The sequence below is a fragment of the Gavia stellata genome, chromosome 10 (assembly GCF_030936135.1).
Source record: "Gavia stellata isolate bGavSte3 chromosome 10, bGavSte3.hap2, whole genome shotgun sequence".
NCBI lineage: Eukaryota > Metazoa > Chordata > Aves > Gaviiformes > Gaviidae > Gavia > Gavia stellata.
The window spans coordinates 5,019,598-5,034,912 of record NC_082603.1 but is presented as its reverse complement, the minus strand read 5'-3'; the positions used below and the strand labels follow the sequence as shown (position 1 = coordinate 5,034,912).

The 15,315-nt window shown below is 57.9% G+C and overlaps 1 protein-coding gene across 1 annotated transcript in view; it reads right to left on the bottom strand.

Moving 5' to 3' along the window:
- Positions 1–14,852, bottom strand: part of PAPPA2 (pappalysin 2) — a 93,191-nt gene extending 78,339 nt beyond the window's left edge. The window contains exons 1-2 of the mRNA XM_059821593.1: positions 14,360–14,852; positions 8,340–9,402 (exon numbers count right to left, since the gene is read on the bottom strand). Of these exons, the coding sequence (XP_059677576.1) occupies positions 8,340–9,402; positions 14,360–14,852 (1,556 nt within the window). The remainder of the gene's footprint in view (positions 1–8,339; positions 9,403–14,359) is intronic.
- Positions 14,853–15,315: the final 463 nt, after the last annotated feature.

Here is a 15,315-nt window from a genome sequence, read left to right as displayed (position 1 = left end):
GGGGGAGGCAGAGCCCCTAGCTTGAGGTCATGGCCAAAAACTGTTCTGGTGACCACCAGAAGTCAGTCTCTCTTCTTCATCCAGCCTCCCTGACTGGTACGGCAGCAGGAAAGGAAACACAGGCACTGCAAGGCTGGGGAAGGATTTTTGATGATGCTCAGATGACCCCACAGCAGGCTGCAACGCCCATGCACATCCATCAGCAGGGCAGCATGGCCTTCCAGCAGAAGTCAGTGAAAGGGTGGCAGAAGACCAGGTTGCCACCCTTCCAGTCTCTGCCCTGCCTCATCTATTCAGACAGAAAGCTCCTGGGCACTGGCAGAAGAAGGACCCTTTAACAGGGCTGACAACAGCGGACAAATTTGCTGAGCAGGGATGATGCTCCCAGGAGCATTAAGCTAACAGCTCTTCTGAAGGGGGAACCACACAGCCCTGTGGTCAATAAACCCCCCTCAGGCACTCTTCACCACAATGGTAACGTCCAGTCTTGCTAAAAGATCCCAAATTTTGCTTACATTCACCCTAAGCTTCTCACCAAAGGGCAGAAACTTGCAGCCTTGGTATTGGTCAGGAAAGGGATCTAGACAGAGAAGAAGAGGAAAAGAAATCTATTTAAGCCAAACATCTCCCCCCTGCTTTTTATATATATATTATTTAAAAAAAAAAAAAAGGGAAAAACCAAGTCCCAAGCCTCCAACTTATTTTTAGGTCCAAGCAATTGGGTGTCCCAGCCGGAGCACGGCGCACACAAGCCAGCATTCTAAAAATGCCTTCCTCGCAGATATAAAAAGGACGCGAGATAATTTATTGGGGAAGTTTTGTAATGTAACCATCATACGTTAACCACAAACAAAAAAAAACGTCCGAGGCTGCCTCTAGTCCCCAGCACAGCCCTTGGCAGGCGACGGTGGCAAAGGCTCAGCATCCTCGCCCTCCCCAAAGCCTCCCAGCAAAGTCCTCTGCCTTGCTCCGTCTCGGTGGGTTTGGGCTCTGCCGGACCCGTTCCCTCTCGCCCCATCACCCTCTGCAAAGGGGCAATTTTATTTCCTAAATAATGGTGGTGGCTGGGCCAAGGAAAACTAAAAGCAGTATGTTCGCTTAATGACTCCAATGGCCACGGCTCAGCCTGCCAACCCAAACGCGGGATAAATCATCCCAGAGACCCCGTCAACACTGAGCTGACGGAATCCCACTGCACAGCTGCTGAGCTCCTCACCGCCCTGCTGTTTCAGTTCCTGGGGTCTCACTAGCTTGTCCAGGGTCTTGGCTGGGGTCCTCTGCCCGTGGGCAAGGCTACAGTCGGACGAGGTGGAGCCCTGGGGAGTGCTGAACATCAGGACAAAGACTGACACCCCCTCCAGCCTTCAGACACACGCTGTTCCTTCACAATTGCCATTCCGATACAATCAGCCCCCCCCTGTAAGTGAGCCCCCCGGACAGTGGTGCTCACTAGAACAATAGCTCGCATCTGGGACAGTGGTTTTCCCCGAAAGCTCCCAGGCTGCCTACAGCCACTGGGCAGGGATCCTCTCCCCTCGCTCACACACGAATCGTGTTCTCCCTCTCCCCCGCAGAGGCGGCCACCCCGGGGGAGACCTGGCAGGTTCCTCGCGGCACATGCTACCCGGCAGCTCCACGCTCGAAGGAGCGAGCGAGACTCATCCTCCAGCACAGGCTTACTGGAAATTAACCCCTGAGCCTTCTACCGTGGGAAGAAAAGGAGTGCATTACTGTAGATTTTATTTCCTACTTTTAGCACCCCGAAAAGTGTGAAAGAAGATTTGGGCACATCGGCAGTATGCTGCCATACAGAGCAAGATGTTTTGGCTAGTGCCGAAGCCAGGGGCTGGGACCAGCCCATGGACCTGGACGCCTCTATACCCTCGTGCTCCTTTGCTCCTTAGAGTAACGCAACAGAGCTCCGGTCTCACCAGTAGCCACTGTGATATGGAGCCCTCTGCTCTTGACCAGTGTCCCCAAGACCTTGCATGGCCCCTTCGGATGGCTGCGCCTGGGTGCTGCCTCCCATTGGAAAGAAGTCACTCCTGCTGCCCCATCAGCCTGATGCCACGTGGAGAGGCCAAGTCAGATCCTGGTCTTGCCACATGTACCCTGGCTATGTGCTCCTTGGAGAGCGTGCCTCCATGCCGGAGCCCCCATCACCACCTCCTCTGCCACTCCTGACCTTCTTCTCGTGGACCTCTCATCATTACAGTTGGACTTGATGATCTTAAAAGTCTTTTCTAACCTAAACAATTCTATGATTTGATGTTACAGCCCGTAGCTACCCTTTCCTTCCCTTTACCAGCCCACGCTGGAGAGGTTATGATCCCCTTCTCTCACATCTTTGTGAGGACAAAAGCCCCAAAGACCTTTAGAATGCCTGACTTATAGCCTCCTTTGTGATAAAGTTTGGGAGATACAAGACAGCTCTTTGCCAAGAGCCTGGAAGAGCTTCAGGTAAAAACAAAGAGACCGGCACACGCAACTTTTTCTGTGAAAGACATAGGGACAGACAAATGCATCACACGTAAGGAAAGGAGCAGCCTTCATAGCAAGCAAGGAACTGGAAAGAAGAAACAGGAAGACTAAGTAAACAATATATATCTTGCAGGAAAAGTGAAGCAGGCGGAGGCCAAGGCGTGCATTCCCCAGAGGCGGCATAGATGTAAACACATCGCGGAGCCCGCTAAGTCACGCTGACCAAGCACACGGCGCACGCGACTTCTCACCGCCCTGAGTCCTTCCTCTTGGAAGTACTCGGAGTTCCTCACCTTTGGCACAACACACCAGACACTTACTAAGGGGTTGTTGCATGCCAAATACTCTCCACCGTACTTTGACTGAGAAAGTCAAAAGCAAATTTGGGGTCTTCAGCCCTAAGCTAGGGCTCCAGGCAAGCTGAGTCACCCAGAGGCACGTTCACATGGATATAGCCTCCAAGTCTCATCACAAGCAAGCAGCTTGGTAGACATCCTGCCCACCTGACATAACAGGCTCTACCATGGACAATCCCCTCTATCTTTGCCAAGTTTTGAATTCAGTAATCAACAGGAAAGCCCAGAGAGAGTGGACTTTCCTACAAGGAAAGCATAAGTTTTTTAATGAGCTCAAATCCAAACACTCTCATGAAATTTAAAGCAGCCAGCAAGAAATCACTGGATTCCAGCAAAAAACCCTGTTAATTACTGCACGTCCCCAGCCCCAGCAGGTCTACTAGAAGAGAAGCAACAATCTCAGCAGCCAGTGAACCCATCACTGACACCTTTGAGGTCCCTAAAGTACCCCATCTCCTCATCGCCACACTTACAAACCCCGAGACTTGAGTCCATCACTCGAGGCTTCGTCCTTTGGGAACCACTAGGCCAATATTTGGGTATGGGCCAGTAGGACTCCAAGAGGTACCAGAGGGAGCTAAAAAGCAGCCAGGGCTCAGGCCCTGAGCAGAGGTACCTCCTAACCATGCTTTCCTCATGGGAGCATCAGGCAAGCAGATAGTCTCTTCCATTCCGCATCTCACAGGCAGCAAGTTCAACAGGATGCAGATAACACACCTCTCCATCTGCCCCTCGAGTGACCAACCACCACAAGCAGCAAGTGAAGTTGTCTGCAGATACCTACCATCTCCAGCTGAATCTATGCTCTGCAGCAGTGTTGGTGGCCTCAGATTGTTCTCCAGGCTTATAATTTTAAAATAACATTGCACATACCTGCCCTCTTTCACTGTGAGCAAGATCTGCTAGGGGTTCCTGTAGCAAGGGAAGATGGAGGAGAAGCGAGCAGCTAATTTGAATGTTGTCTTACCATCTGGATGGGACTAAGGTCTGGGCAGGTCAGCTGTTGCCCCAAAATGCCATCCTTGCCTCACCTGCTCTCAGTTTGACACCTTTTATGCTATCAGTCCAACCACATTCAGCTGAACATCTCCTGACAATGGGCTGCTCAAATGCTGGAGAATGGCTTGGAGTGATTCATTCATCCTCGGGGGCTTGTCCATGAGAGGTTAATCTGGATCAGCTTTTGAAGACACTGCTTAAACAGTGGGAGGCTCCCAAAGAGCCTTAACCCAATTAAGCATCCTCCCCTTAGGACGGGAGGCCAGCTAAGCTTGCATTAAAGCCCATCAAGCGTCCTGTTAATCACGTACACTTTAATATCACAGCTGCGGTCATCCCAGTGGAGGCCACCAAGAGGCTGGAGATGCCTGGTCATTTCTCACCTCCTTTTGTCACTTGGGTTATTTCTGCTGTTAACTTTGGGTACTGAGATGAAAGGCCCAGCAGCTCTGCCCTCATCCACTTTGCTCTCCAGACTCCCCTCCAGTTTTTCTTTTCATATTAACTGTGTCACACACCAGACTCTCATTGACTAACTGCCCAAGGGGGACCCTCACTGAGTGTTAATTGCTGTTAATGAGCTGTTGCTGCTTTCCTTCCAAAAGCACCAATTACAACAGCACTCAGGCACTGCAAGAAGATGTGTGTCTGCAGCAAATCAAGGCAAATTTTACTCCAGACCCCAGCATTGCATTGCCAGCAGCTCCTGGAAAACACTTTAAATCAGGACAAGACTGGGTGAAGGATGCTGCCATTGCCTATCCCCTTGTTCTTCATATGGTGGGTCAGGATGAATGAGAAGTCCCTGACTTGCTTCCTATGGCTCCTGTTGTGTTGTCTTGCAGGGATCTTTACACTCAGCTGTTTCCCTCCAGGCACAAGCACATGGTCCCAGGTCCCACCAGTGTGTTGGACACGCAGGTAGTGGCCCAGCTGGCTCAGAGCACAGCGGGACTTGTCCCACGCGCTACTAAAGGAGGTGCAGGAAGGACTTGGCAAGATGGCTTGATGGCCTTGCGTTGTGCACAGCAACACTGCCGTCATTTCAGCGTCATCCCCTGCCCCAGAGCTGGGGGCAGCTCCTACCTCTGCTACAGCAGGGTCCATCCCCCCAGAGCTCTAAGACCCTTCTTCCCAAACCTCATTTCCCTCCCCTGCTAAGCATGGGCGAGGGTATATGCTGGCACCAAGTATGGCCGTGGAAGTACGCTGAGATGTCCACCAGCTAAGAAGTCCTAGAGCTGCCACTGTTCCTAAGGCTTCTCCCTCTGGAAATGTGATTTGCCTTTCTCAATGCTGCAGCCCAAGGGAGGGAGATTTTACACGAGGGATGTGCTAAGGTGGTAAAAGCTTTTGCATGAGTACTTAAGGTCATGCAAGTCAAGGGAAGGTATTGAGACCCTTCACCAAAATGGACTGAATCTGTCTACAATGCTAGTAAGAAATTGTCCAGTGTCTCACTCTGACTTTCTCATTTGAGTTATTTTTGGCCGTACTAAAAACCATTCACATCCAAACCACTCTTTGTGAGAGCCTTGAAATGAAATACAGCAGAGCTGATTTACTCCATGAAAAAGATTCCCAAGCTTTTGCCTTGCCAACTTGATCTGAAAGGAGATTTAGAAAGCACCACCGGCAGTGGGGTTTCCCTCTCCCCCAGCTCTCCCGAAGCCACAGCTCCCTCCTGGGCTCCGGCACGTGGTTCTCCGGCAGGTATGAAAAAGCTCAGGCATCTCGGTGGAGCAGCAGCCAGCTCTCCTCCGGTTACAGACCGAAAGCTGTTGTTCACATCAAAGCACCCAGCTCCTATTGTGCCATCTTTCCGCAGTTTGTTAAATTCTATTTTGCGTTATTTCTCCCGTTTTGGCTTCCACCCTAAAAATCCTTCTGTAAGTTCCCCAGCTGCCCCACTCCTCATAAATATTCATTTAAGTGTAATACCTTACGAGCAAACCCAGAGGTACTCGCTCAATGGGAGCTCTGCCTGAACAAAACCCCTTGGGCTAAGGTCGCCTGCTCATGTATCTTGGGATTCATCCACCGACTTCGGGGCGAACGGCACCGACCTGGCCGTGCCCTTGGGGGTTCCCAACCCCGCGCTCAAGCTCGCCTTGTGTTTTCCCAGATCCATGCTACCAATTTCCCCATAGTTTTCCCACAAGCATATATATTCTTCCCCAGGAGCCAGGGAACCCTCAGTGGGGATGAACCCTGGCAAGGCTCATCCCTGGGTACCAGGGAGCTAGGCTACGCTGGGCAGGGATGAGCCCGGGGAGGGAGGGTGTCCACCAGCATCTCTGAAGAAGCTGGTGAAAGGCAGCTCAGAAGAGCTCAGCAGCAGCAGGATTCAACTCATGCCCCCACATTTCCCAAATGCCGGGCACACCGGATTTTGTTTTTCAGAGCCTAGCCTACAATCAATCTTGTCTTCTGCACAGACCAATGAGGTCTGCGGAAAGAAAATTGCAAAAGATTTGTTATTTCCCTAGTGTTCCCATTTTCCCATTCCTTTCCCACAGAAGCAAGGTTTTTGTTTAGTTTTGTTTTGTTTTTTTTTCTTTCCCAACTTTCAGGGGAAAATCCTGACAAATGGAAGCCCTGATTCATACCAGCAAAAATTTGGCCTTTTTTAATTTAAGGTGGAGCCCTTCTTGTCTGAGGATGAAAACATTTCTCTAACTGCACACAGAGGACAAGGACCGAGCCTTTTCCCTGCTGAAGCAAAGGCCGGGTGGCATTGGATGCTCGTGGCCGCCACGAGCGGAGCGTCGTTGTGCAGGCGGGAGAGCTGCCGTGCGGGCGGGAGAGCCGCTCATCTCCCCCGCGCTCAGGAAAGCACTGCCCGTGCTCGCTGACAGGGATGGGAAACAAGGGGACAGGCAAGCACAGGATGGCGATGGCGGCTGTCACCAAAGAGACTTCCAGGGGTGGGGAAATATCTTCTGGGGGGATGCTCTGGCAGTGTGGCTCCGTGGCCAGAGTGATGCATTGGAAGAAAGGCTCCCCATCCTCCTCCTGTGTTTTCTGAGACGACTGAAGGACGTGTGAGAAAGGTTCAGAAAGGGAGCAAGGGAAGTGTTGCTCCTCTTCCATCACCACCACTCAAGCAGAGATGCCTGCTTCCCTCCTCCCTCCATGTCCCACCTGGGAAGCAGCAGAAAGAAGAAGCAGGCTTGGGAAAAAAAGGATTTATGGCCACAGCCTACCTGCTCCCACAGCCCAGGGGAAAAAAAGGGAAGGAGAAAGAAGATCAAAGGAGCAACGTGTCCCTAAAACCCTCCCTTGCAGCTTTTCTCCCCAGATGCTGCCGTCTGCACTGCACCGCTCCTGCTCCGGTGGGCACCTCTGCCCATCGCCGGGAGCCGGCAGCAGGGAATGAGCAATTTTCTCTGACACCGAGACAGAAACAGCTTAAAAAAAAAAAAAAAAAGGAAAAGCCATGACTTTTTTTTCCCTTCCCCGTCTCCAGCCAGAAAGCACATTTGGCAGAGCCCCGAGCGCTGGAAGCCATCAGTGGGGCTGCCGGCACTTCAGAGGCTCCGGGGAGGAGGGCAGGCGTGCGCAAGCCACCGACCGCGCCGATGACACTGTGCCCGCCACCCTGGCGTCCCACATCACATGTGGAGGGGTCCCCCTCTCCATCCTGTCCCAGCTGCTGCCTCCAAAGGACCCCGGGGAGAGCAGGGGTCCCCTAATGCCACGCGTTGATGCTCCACAGAGCAAGGTGGGTTTTGCAGGGCATTTTGCACCTGTGGCATGCGGTAAAGGCACACGTCCTCCTCCGGCACCGAGCAGCCACCCCGTGCCTTTGCCTGAAGAGGGGGATTTGCTCCCCAGCCACCATCTGTCTTTGAGGTGCAGGGTTTGATCAGCCCCTGCCCGTGCCCAGCCAAGGGCATCTCCCCATGGGCATCACTCCCCAAGGCAAGATTCGGGGAGGCTCCTGCATGCCAACCCACACCTTTCCAAATCCTGCTGCTCACACCTAGCAGCATCGCCTCCTTCTCCCCACTCCAGCGCTCAGGTAAAGGCATTTTGAATACAAATTAAGAAATCGGGCTTTTAGACACTTCCAGGGAAGGTGGGGAAGGGGCAGCAATCCCCCTGCTGCATCCCATGCAGGGGGGTCAGGGGATGCCAGACCCTTTGCACAGGGACACTCTGCCTACCCCCGGGTGGCCGTGGTCCCGCTAGCGTGTCACCGGAGACCAGCAGCTCTGCACTGGGAATCTCCCCGGGGGGCAGTTCCCCATCACCCCCCGCTCATTCTGGGGGGGGGAAACGCTTAGTGGTAGGGCATCACAGATGGGTGCCATCCCACGCCATGGGATTTACCTGCCCCCAACAGCACAGCACCCCCTTCTCCATGGGAAAACACCCCTCTTCCTTCCCATGCTGGAAAACAGCTGGTCAGAAGCAACATCCAGCTGCAGAGCAGGTGTCAGGCAGAGGATGCACCCCGTCCCTTGACATGCCACCCCCCCCCATAAGTCCCACGCTTACCGCTGGGGCGAGTCGGGGTCGAAGCAGGTCCTGGCCACGTCGGTGGCCCGCGGGTCACAGCAGTCACCATCATCGAAGTCGTCCAACATGTTGTTGCACTCCATGTGGCAGACGCCATCGCGGCGCTTCCAGGAGAAGCAGCGGCCGGGCCGGCGGCAGTCCCCGCCATCGTAGCCAGTCAGGGGATGCTCACACTCAGGGTCGCAGCGCTCGTTGCCCACCTTGCTGGGCTCGCAGCCCAGGAGGACGGCGCGGCGGCGTAGCGAGGAGTTGCGTACCTCCAGCAAGCTGAGCTGCCAGGAGATGTTGTAGGGTCGGAAAGCTTCGCTCAGCGCCCGGTGTTGCCGCCAAACCTGCTCCCGGCTGACTGTCGGCCGCCCGCCGCTGTCCTCCGCCAGATTCACCACCCGGTACCGCACCGCCTTCCCGCTCCGCAGCGGCCAGTGCCGGTTGTAGTGTGAGACCAGCTCCACATTATCACAGGCAGTCTGCCCACAGGCAGGGGGGCCCAGCGGCCGCAGGACCGGGGACGGCGGGGACGGCAGCACCCGCTGCTGGGGGAAGGCACCCTCCCGAAAGGGCGCCCAGTGCTCCTCCGGGTTGGCGAAGCTGGCGGCCAGAGCCAGCCCTGCCACCTCCCCGGCCACCCCTTCTAGGAAGCGACGCTGGAGATGGGGTTGGGACAGGGCGCCCCGCCACAGGGCCAGCGCGGCCAGGTGTCCCCGGAAAGCGTGTGCGGTCCCCCAGGCGTCCCCCCCCAGCAGCAGCGTGCGGCAGGAGGCCATGAAGGCGCTGTGCAGGGGCCCCCACTGCCCGCCAGCGCGGCCCACCCGCGCCCCATCCACGTAGAGGGCCATCCACTGCCCGTCGTAGCTGGCGGCCAGGTGGGTCCATGCCTCGGGGCGGTAGCGGTGGTAGGATGTCACCTCGGTGGCAGCGGCCGCCCGGTCAGTGCGGAGGGAGAAGAAGAAGCGGGCGTCCTTCTTGCCACCGAGCTGCAGGGCACGTATGCCCAGCGCCCAGCCCTTATCGCTGGCCGTGTGCGAGCAGTTGTCGAAGATGCCTGCAGAGGGGACGGGGATGGAGATGGAGAGAGAGGAGAGCTGGTGAGGACCAGAGAGCATCGCTGCTGGGCAGTGGGTGCTGCAACAGGGGGGACCCCAGCCCCATGTCCAAAATCATTTGGATGAGTAGGTGGAATAGCCGGGAGGGATGGCAGAGCTGGAGAGGAAGGATGGAGAGGGGAGGAAGAGCACGGACAGGAGGAGAGGCTGAAGAGCGAGGTGTTTCTGAGCTCCTCTCCGTAGGATCGCTCCTGCAGGTGGGATTAGAGGCTAAGCTTTTTATCTGCGGGCCAAAGCTTTTAAGAATTAGAGCACAGCAACCCAAAGCAAAACAGTCTCCTCCAGGGACTGCTTCTCCAACAACTTCCAGGCAGATTTACAGCTCGCCTTTACGCTCCAGTTTTCCTCCCCGTTATGCATCCAGCATGGGCAGGCAAGGGTCGGAGGGGGAGATGGAGGGATGCGCTGCCTCCAGCCGGGCAGGTGTACACCTTGGCCCTCAAAGCTCTCCCGAGCATAAATCCGTCCCCAGGAATAGCTTTGGGCTCAGCGTCTCCCTGTGCACCCAAGCGTGTTGCAAACCTGTGTTTTAGGCTGGGCAAGACCCGAAGCTTTGCTGACTTTCCCTGAAACTCAGGCTGCTGAGTGCCCATGGTGGAGAACCAGAGGCTTGCAGGCACCGAATGCCCTTGGGAATCAACGGCCATAAGGCGCTTAAATACCGGCAAGGGGAAATGGCCCCGCTGCTTGAAATAAATGCTTCTGGGCTCCTAAATCACCACAGCCAGGATGTTCACATGGGTCATCAGCTGGGGCGAGCAAGCTCGAAGGTACACTTTGACCCCTACCACTGGCATCTTCTGGGAGCCCCCCGCTCTCCCATTCACTGCCCCAACAAATCGCTTCCAGGTACAACAGTGCCCCAGTGCTGCCAAAACCTGTTGCCATGCCCGGAGGCCCTTTTTATATTCTTGCTGCAGTATTCCTTATGCTCCAGCCCACTTTTCCCTGCTGCACGCATTCTCCTGCCCCTCACCCTGCCACTCCTATCGCATGCACTGCCTGCCCATCTCCGTGGCGTCAAGGCATCATGGGCCGAAACAAGGCACTCCTGCCCTGTCCCACTGCCTCGCTTGTGCCTGGGGATGCTCAGCGTGACCCTCTGGGGAAACTGTACCTACGGCCGGGATTGCAAAGAGGCCAGCGGAAAGAGGCAGAGGTGCAGAGGAGCAGGAGCTCCAGGAGGAGCAGGACCTCCTGCCTTTCATCCAGGGGATGTGACTGAAGCCAGGTTACCATGACCCCACGTCTCCCCCGCCAGCCCTCGTAAACACGCCGCCTGTGCGGCCAGCAAAGGTCACGGTCAAGCCCCGCTGCACCGCGGGAAGATGCACCCCTCCCTCCATCCATCCCTTTCACCGAGGGCGGGACGGGTGGCGGCCTCTTGGCCGTCCCACGGTCGTAACCACCCCGGGCACGGATCCCTGCCACCGCTCACTACAAAGGCAGCCACGCACAAAGCCTCCGTGGGCGGATGGGCTTTGGCCAACTCTTGTTTTCTGGTAGATTGTGAAAGGGAAGCAGAAAGACCAGGGGAAGCTGAGACAGGGAGAAGCCAAAAAGCAGGAGGCAGGCAAAGGAGCCTTGCAGGCGTGAGAAGGCAAAGCTGGAGAGTACTTTTGGGCTGGGTGCTGGTTGAAAGGTGCTTAGACCTGCACACTTCAAAGCCATCTTCTAGTATTTGGACCTCACTGGGGTCGAGGAGACAGGGCTTGGTACCTTCTCTCTTAGGAAAACTCATGCATTTCACCTTGTAACGATTTAGAGCACCCCAAATTTGATGAAACACTAAGGCAAAACCAGGGCAAACAGCGTCAGGGTGGAAGAACTCTCTGGGGTGAGTGTGAGCTAGCGTCCTCGCAGCCCCATGCTGGAGACCAAGCCTGGAAGTACCTGACAAGTTCCAAACTGGCCAAAAGAGCCTTTAGTGAGCCTAAAATAAAGCCTGGAGGCATCATCAAAGGGGTGCAAGTAAGGCCAAGGTCAGGTCTACAACAGGGGCTGGAAACCCACTAAGGCAGCAGCTCGCGCTTCCTAGACGTGGCCAGGGATGCCGTCTCCGGTGCAGGCACAGAGCGTGCAGGCAGAGCAGCAGGGAGTGAAGCAGAGCCGTCCAGCACCAGCTCCTGACATCTCCAGAGGGCTTCCACAAGAAATCATCAGGGGACCAGTTTCTGGACCCTAAAAGACCCTGGGATTTGCCAAGGAATTTGGTATTTTGTCCTGGGGTGACCCACCAGAAAGGGAAAGAGGAGGTAGAAGCCGATCGCCTCGGCACGCCTAAGTGCAACTCTGCTTCTAATCCGTCAGGTGGGAAAGGGGAGCTCTAACCTGGTTTGTCATGTTCATCAGTGCTTAGGGTGATAACTTTGGGGTTTAAAACAAGAGTTGTTGGCAACAATGCAAAAAAATGAAGAGAAAGGTGTCTGCCAGGAAAAGCGTCTAACAGAGAAAAAGCCTCCGAAGAGATGAAGTGTGCCACTTTGGAAGGACCACGCTCAAAGCAGCGTCTTCTCCCGCTGGGGCCAGGAGCTTTGCAGCACAAAGAGTAGTTCAGTCACGCTTTGAAATTCAAGGACCAGTGGGAAATGAGTTGCTAAAGCTCTGGAGGGTCTGACACAGGCCAGGAGCCCTCAGCTGTGCCGTGAGAAGGTGGTCACCCCTCGGGGCATGCACCGGTGAGCAGCTCAGGGATGGGAGGAGGACACCCGGGCTTAGACACAGCAGAAGTTTGGGACTACGTCTGGTGAGGGATCTTCTGACCCAACAAAACCATCTTTGATCAGAGTGAAAACAAACCTAAGGCTGGCACAAGGGGAAATCCCCTTGGGGTTTATCAGAAGCAGAGCAGGCGTGGATGGAGGGGAGACAAAAAAGGCGGAAAAAGAGATGACATCACATGAAAGGACTCTCATCTGCTGCCTAAAATGAGAAGGACCACTCTCCTTCCCCAGCGGTGCCCGTGGCAAGGCACTGGGGTTACACCCCAGCAGAAATCCGCCCATGCAAGAGGGGCTAAGAGGGATGAATGTCCGCATCCAGGGTGGCTCTAAGGCAAAATGTGACATCTATGGGAACAATGCCCCAACTCCTGAGCCTTCAATCCAGTCACACCGGCCAACGGGACAGCTGGCTTTGCCCAGGCAGAGCTGCTCAGCCTGGCCTTATTTCCCAGGCAATGACACTGGGAGATGCTCAGCTCTGCCCTGCTTTCCTCTCGCCTTCCCTCGCACACGGACACCTGGAGCATCTCCAGCTCCTCCGCAGCTTTGGACCACCTCAGGGTTCGGTCCCCTCTCAACTGACAGGGCCGGAGCGGCAGATTGGAGGCAGACTCGGCACCTGCCGAAGGGCTGGCAGCTGCCTCCATCACCTGCTCGCACGAAACGCCAGCAGCGCTGGCCTGTCCCCCTTTGCCACCCGCACCCGGGCCCCGCGGTCCCAGCTGCAGGGAGAGGGTGGGAAGCAGACAGTGACTCAGACAGCCGGAGGTGCCTGGGGCTGACTCAAACCCTGGAGCACGGAGGCTCCGGGGATATTACCCGCCACTCACAGGCGGCGCTTTCAGCGCTAACCACCATCCCACCCTCCGCAAGGAAAGAAAAAAATAAATTAAAAAAATAAATAAACTCCCCCCACACTGGCTAACTGGGAAAAGTAAAACCCAACACCTGCAGGCCAGACCTCCAGATGCAAACAGCTGTGCTGCCAATGCGATGGCTGGGAAGTGTGCTCCATGCATCCCGAGCCGCTGCTCGCCGGCGGGGAGGCAGCAAGGACCCCAGCAGGAAGGGGGATAGTAAGGTGAAGCTTCCTTGTACACGGCTGCTTTTCCCCTCTGCCGCCCAGCCTCTACCCTGTCCCTCCTACCTCTTGCGCAGCAAAGATGCGGCTACAGCCCTGACGAGCCAGGGAGATAAATTAATGAAAGGGGCCAGGTGGTGAGCAAAGCAGAGGGAGGTTCAGTGGCGGGATCACAAGTGGAGGGAGAGTTAGGATGAAGCGAGGGTTTCCCCAACCAGCCGGCTCGGCCGAAGTGGCACAGAAAACACAGCAGCCCCCGCGCTGTGCCGAGAGGGACCCCAGACATCCCACTGGAGCAATACATCTTGCTGCTGCCACCCGTTCCCAGTCCTGCTCAGCATCAGTGGGCTGCCCTGCTGTGCTTGTACCCTGCCACAAACGCTCGTCTCGCACGGCCACCTGAAGCACGGCCGCGGGAGGTGGCATCTGCCCCGCTCCGTGCCCCTGTGCCAGCCCCTCTGCCTCCCCAGGCTCCCCATCCCCTGCCTCTTTCTTAGCTTGGTGGGGTGAAGGGGCCATTCCCGGTAGAAAAGGCTTCGGGGGCCGGTCTCTGCCCCGGGAGCCGCTCTGCATGGCCCTCGGGGCCGGGAGCCCGGGGCGGGGGGGGGATACCGGGGCCGGGGCCGTGCGTGCGGCGCGGCTGCCACCGTGCGGCCGCCCGCCCCGGGGACCCGCCGGCAGCCGCGGCCGCTTAGTCCGGCGGGGAGCCCCGGGAAGCCCCCGGCGTGCCCCGGGGAAGGAGGAACGGGGTTTGGGGGGGGGGGGGGGGTCGGGCGGAGCGTGTCCCCCAAAGGGACCTTCCAGCTGCCGGCGGGGGGAGTGGGAGCAAGTAGATAGGAGCCGGGGGGGCGGGCTGGAAGGACGGGGCGGGGGGGAGAGAGAGGGGAGGGGATGTTTTAGGGTTTGGTCTCAAGGGAAGGAGGACTGTTTCACGCCTGGGGCGCCGAGGACGCGAGTGGGGGCGCGGGGTGTCACCTGCCGCAGCGGAGAAGGCAGGCGAGCCCCCGGGGGGGGGGTTCGGGGGGGGGGGGGGGGGCGGGGGTGTCGGGTCCCCATCCCTCCCCGCCTGCCCGCCGGCGGGCCGGGGTTTACCTGCGATGATGGCCGGGTTGCTCTGTCCGCCCTCCGCCTTCACCCACACCTCCAGGGTGAACTCCTCCCGCGGGATGGCGGGCAGCGCCTCGGGCCGCGCCGCCAGCTGCTCCCGGCCGCCGGAGAAGTACAGGGCGGGCAGCGGCCGCTCCCGGGGGGGGCCCGGCACCTGCGGCTCCCGGCCCCGCAGCCTCTCCCTCCGGACCTGGCCGTCCGCCTCGCCCCCCGGCTCCTCTCCGCCTCCCCCGGCTCCCCGCGGTCTCCGGCCCCGCGGCCGCCCGGAGCCCGGCGGGGCTGCAGCGCCGAGCACCCCGTGCGCGCCGGGAGCCTGCGGGTACAGCCCGTAGGGGTGATGCGGGGGGGCGGCACGACGGCTCGGCGCCTCCATCCCGCAAGCGGAGAGCGGCGGGGGGTCGGGGGGCCGGGGGTCCCCGCGGGCCAGGCTGAGGGCCGCCAGCAGCAGCGCGGCCAGGGGGGCCCCGCCGCGCAGCATCCTCCTTGGGGACGAAGCGGGGCGGGGGGGGGGGGGCGGCCCCGGGGGAGGGGGACGCTCAGGGGGGCGGCGGGCGGCAGCGCCGGGGCATCCTCCCCCGGCCCCCGCCGCAGCCGCTGCCCCCAACTTTTCCCCGGCACCGCTCTCCTCCCCTCTGCTCCTGCGGGAGGAGGAGGAAGAGGAGGAGGAGAAGGAGGGCGAGAGCACCGCGGCGGGGACCCCCCCCCCCCCCGCCGTCCCCCTCCCCGCTTTCTGCCTGCTCCCGGGGCACGGCGGTCCCTGCGCGGCTCTGCGCTGCCCGGCTCTGCCTGCGGGAGCGAGGGATGCGTTAGACGCCCTTATCTAGAAAGCCCCGAGGCGCTCCGCTCCCCCCCACCCCCCAACCCCCCCCAAGGAGGGGGGTGGAGGGGGGGGCTGCCTTATTTAAAGATGATTATGTCCAATCTAATAAACCCCGAGCGGA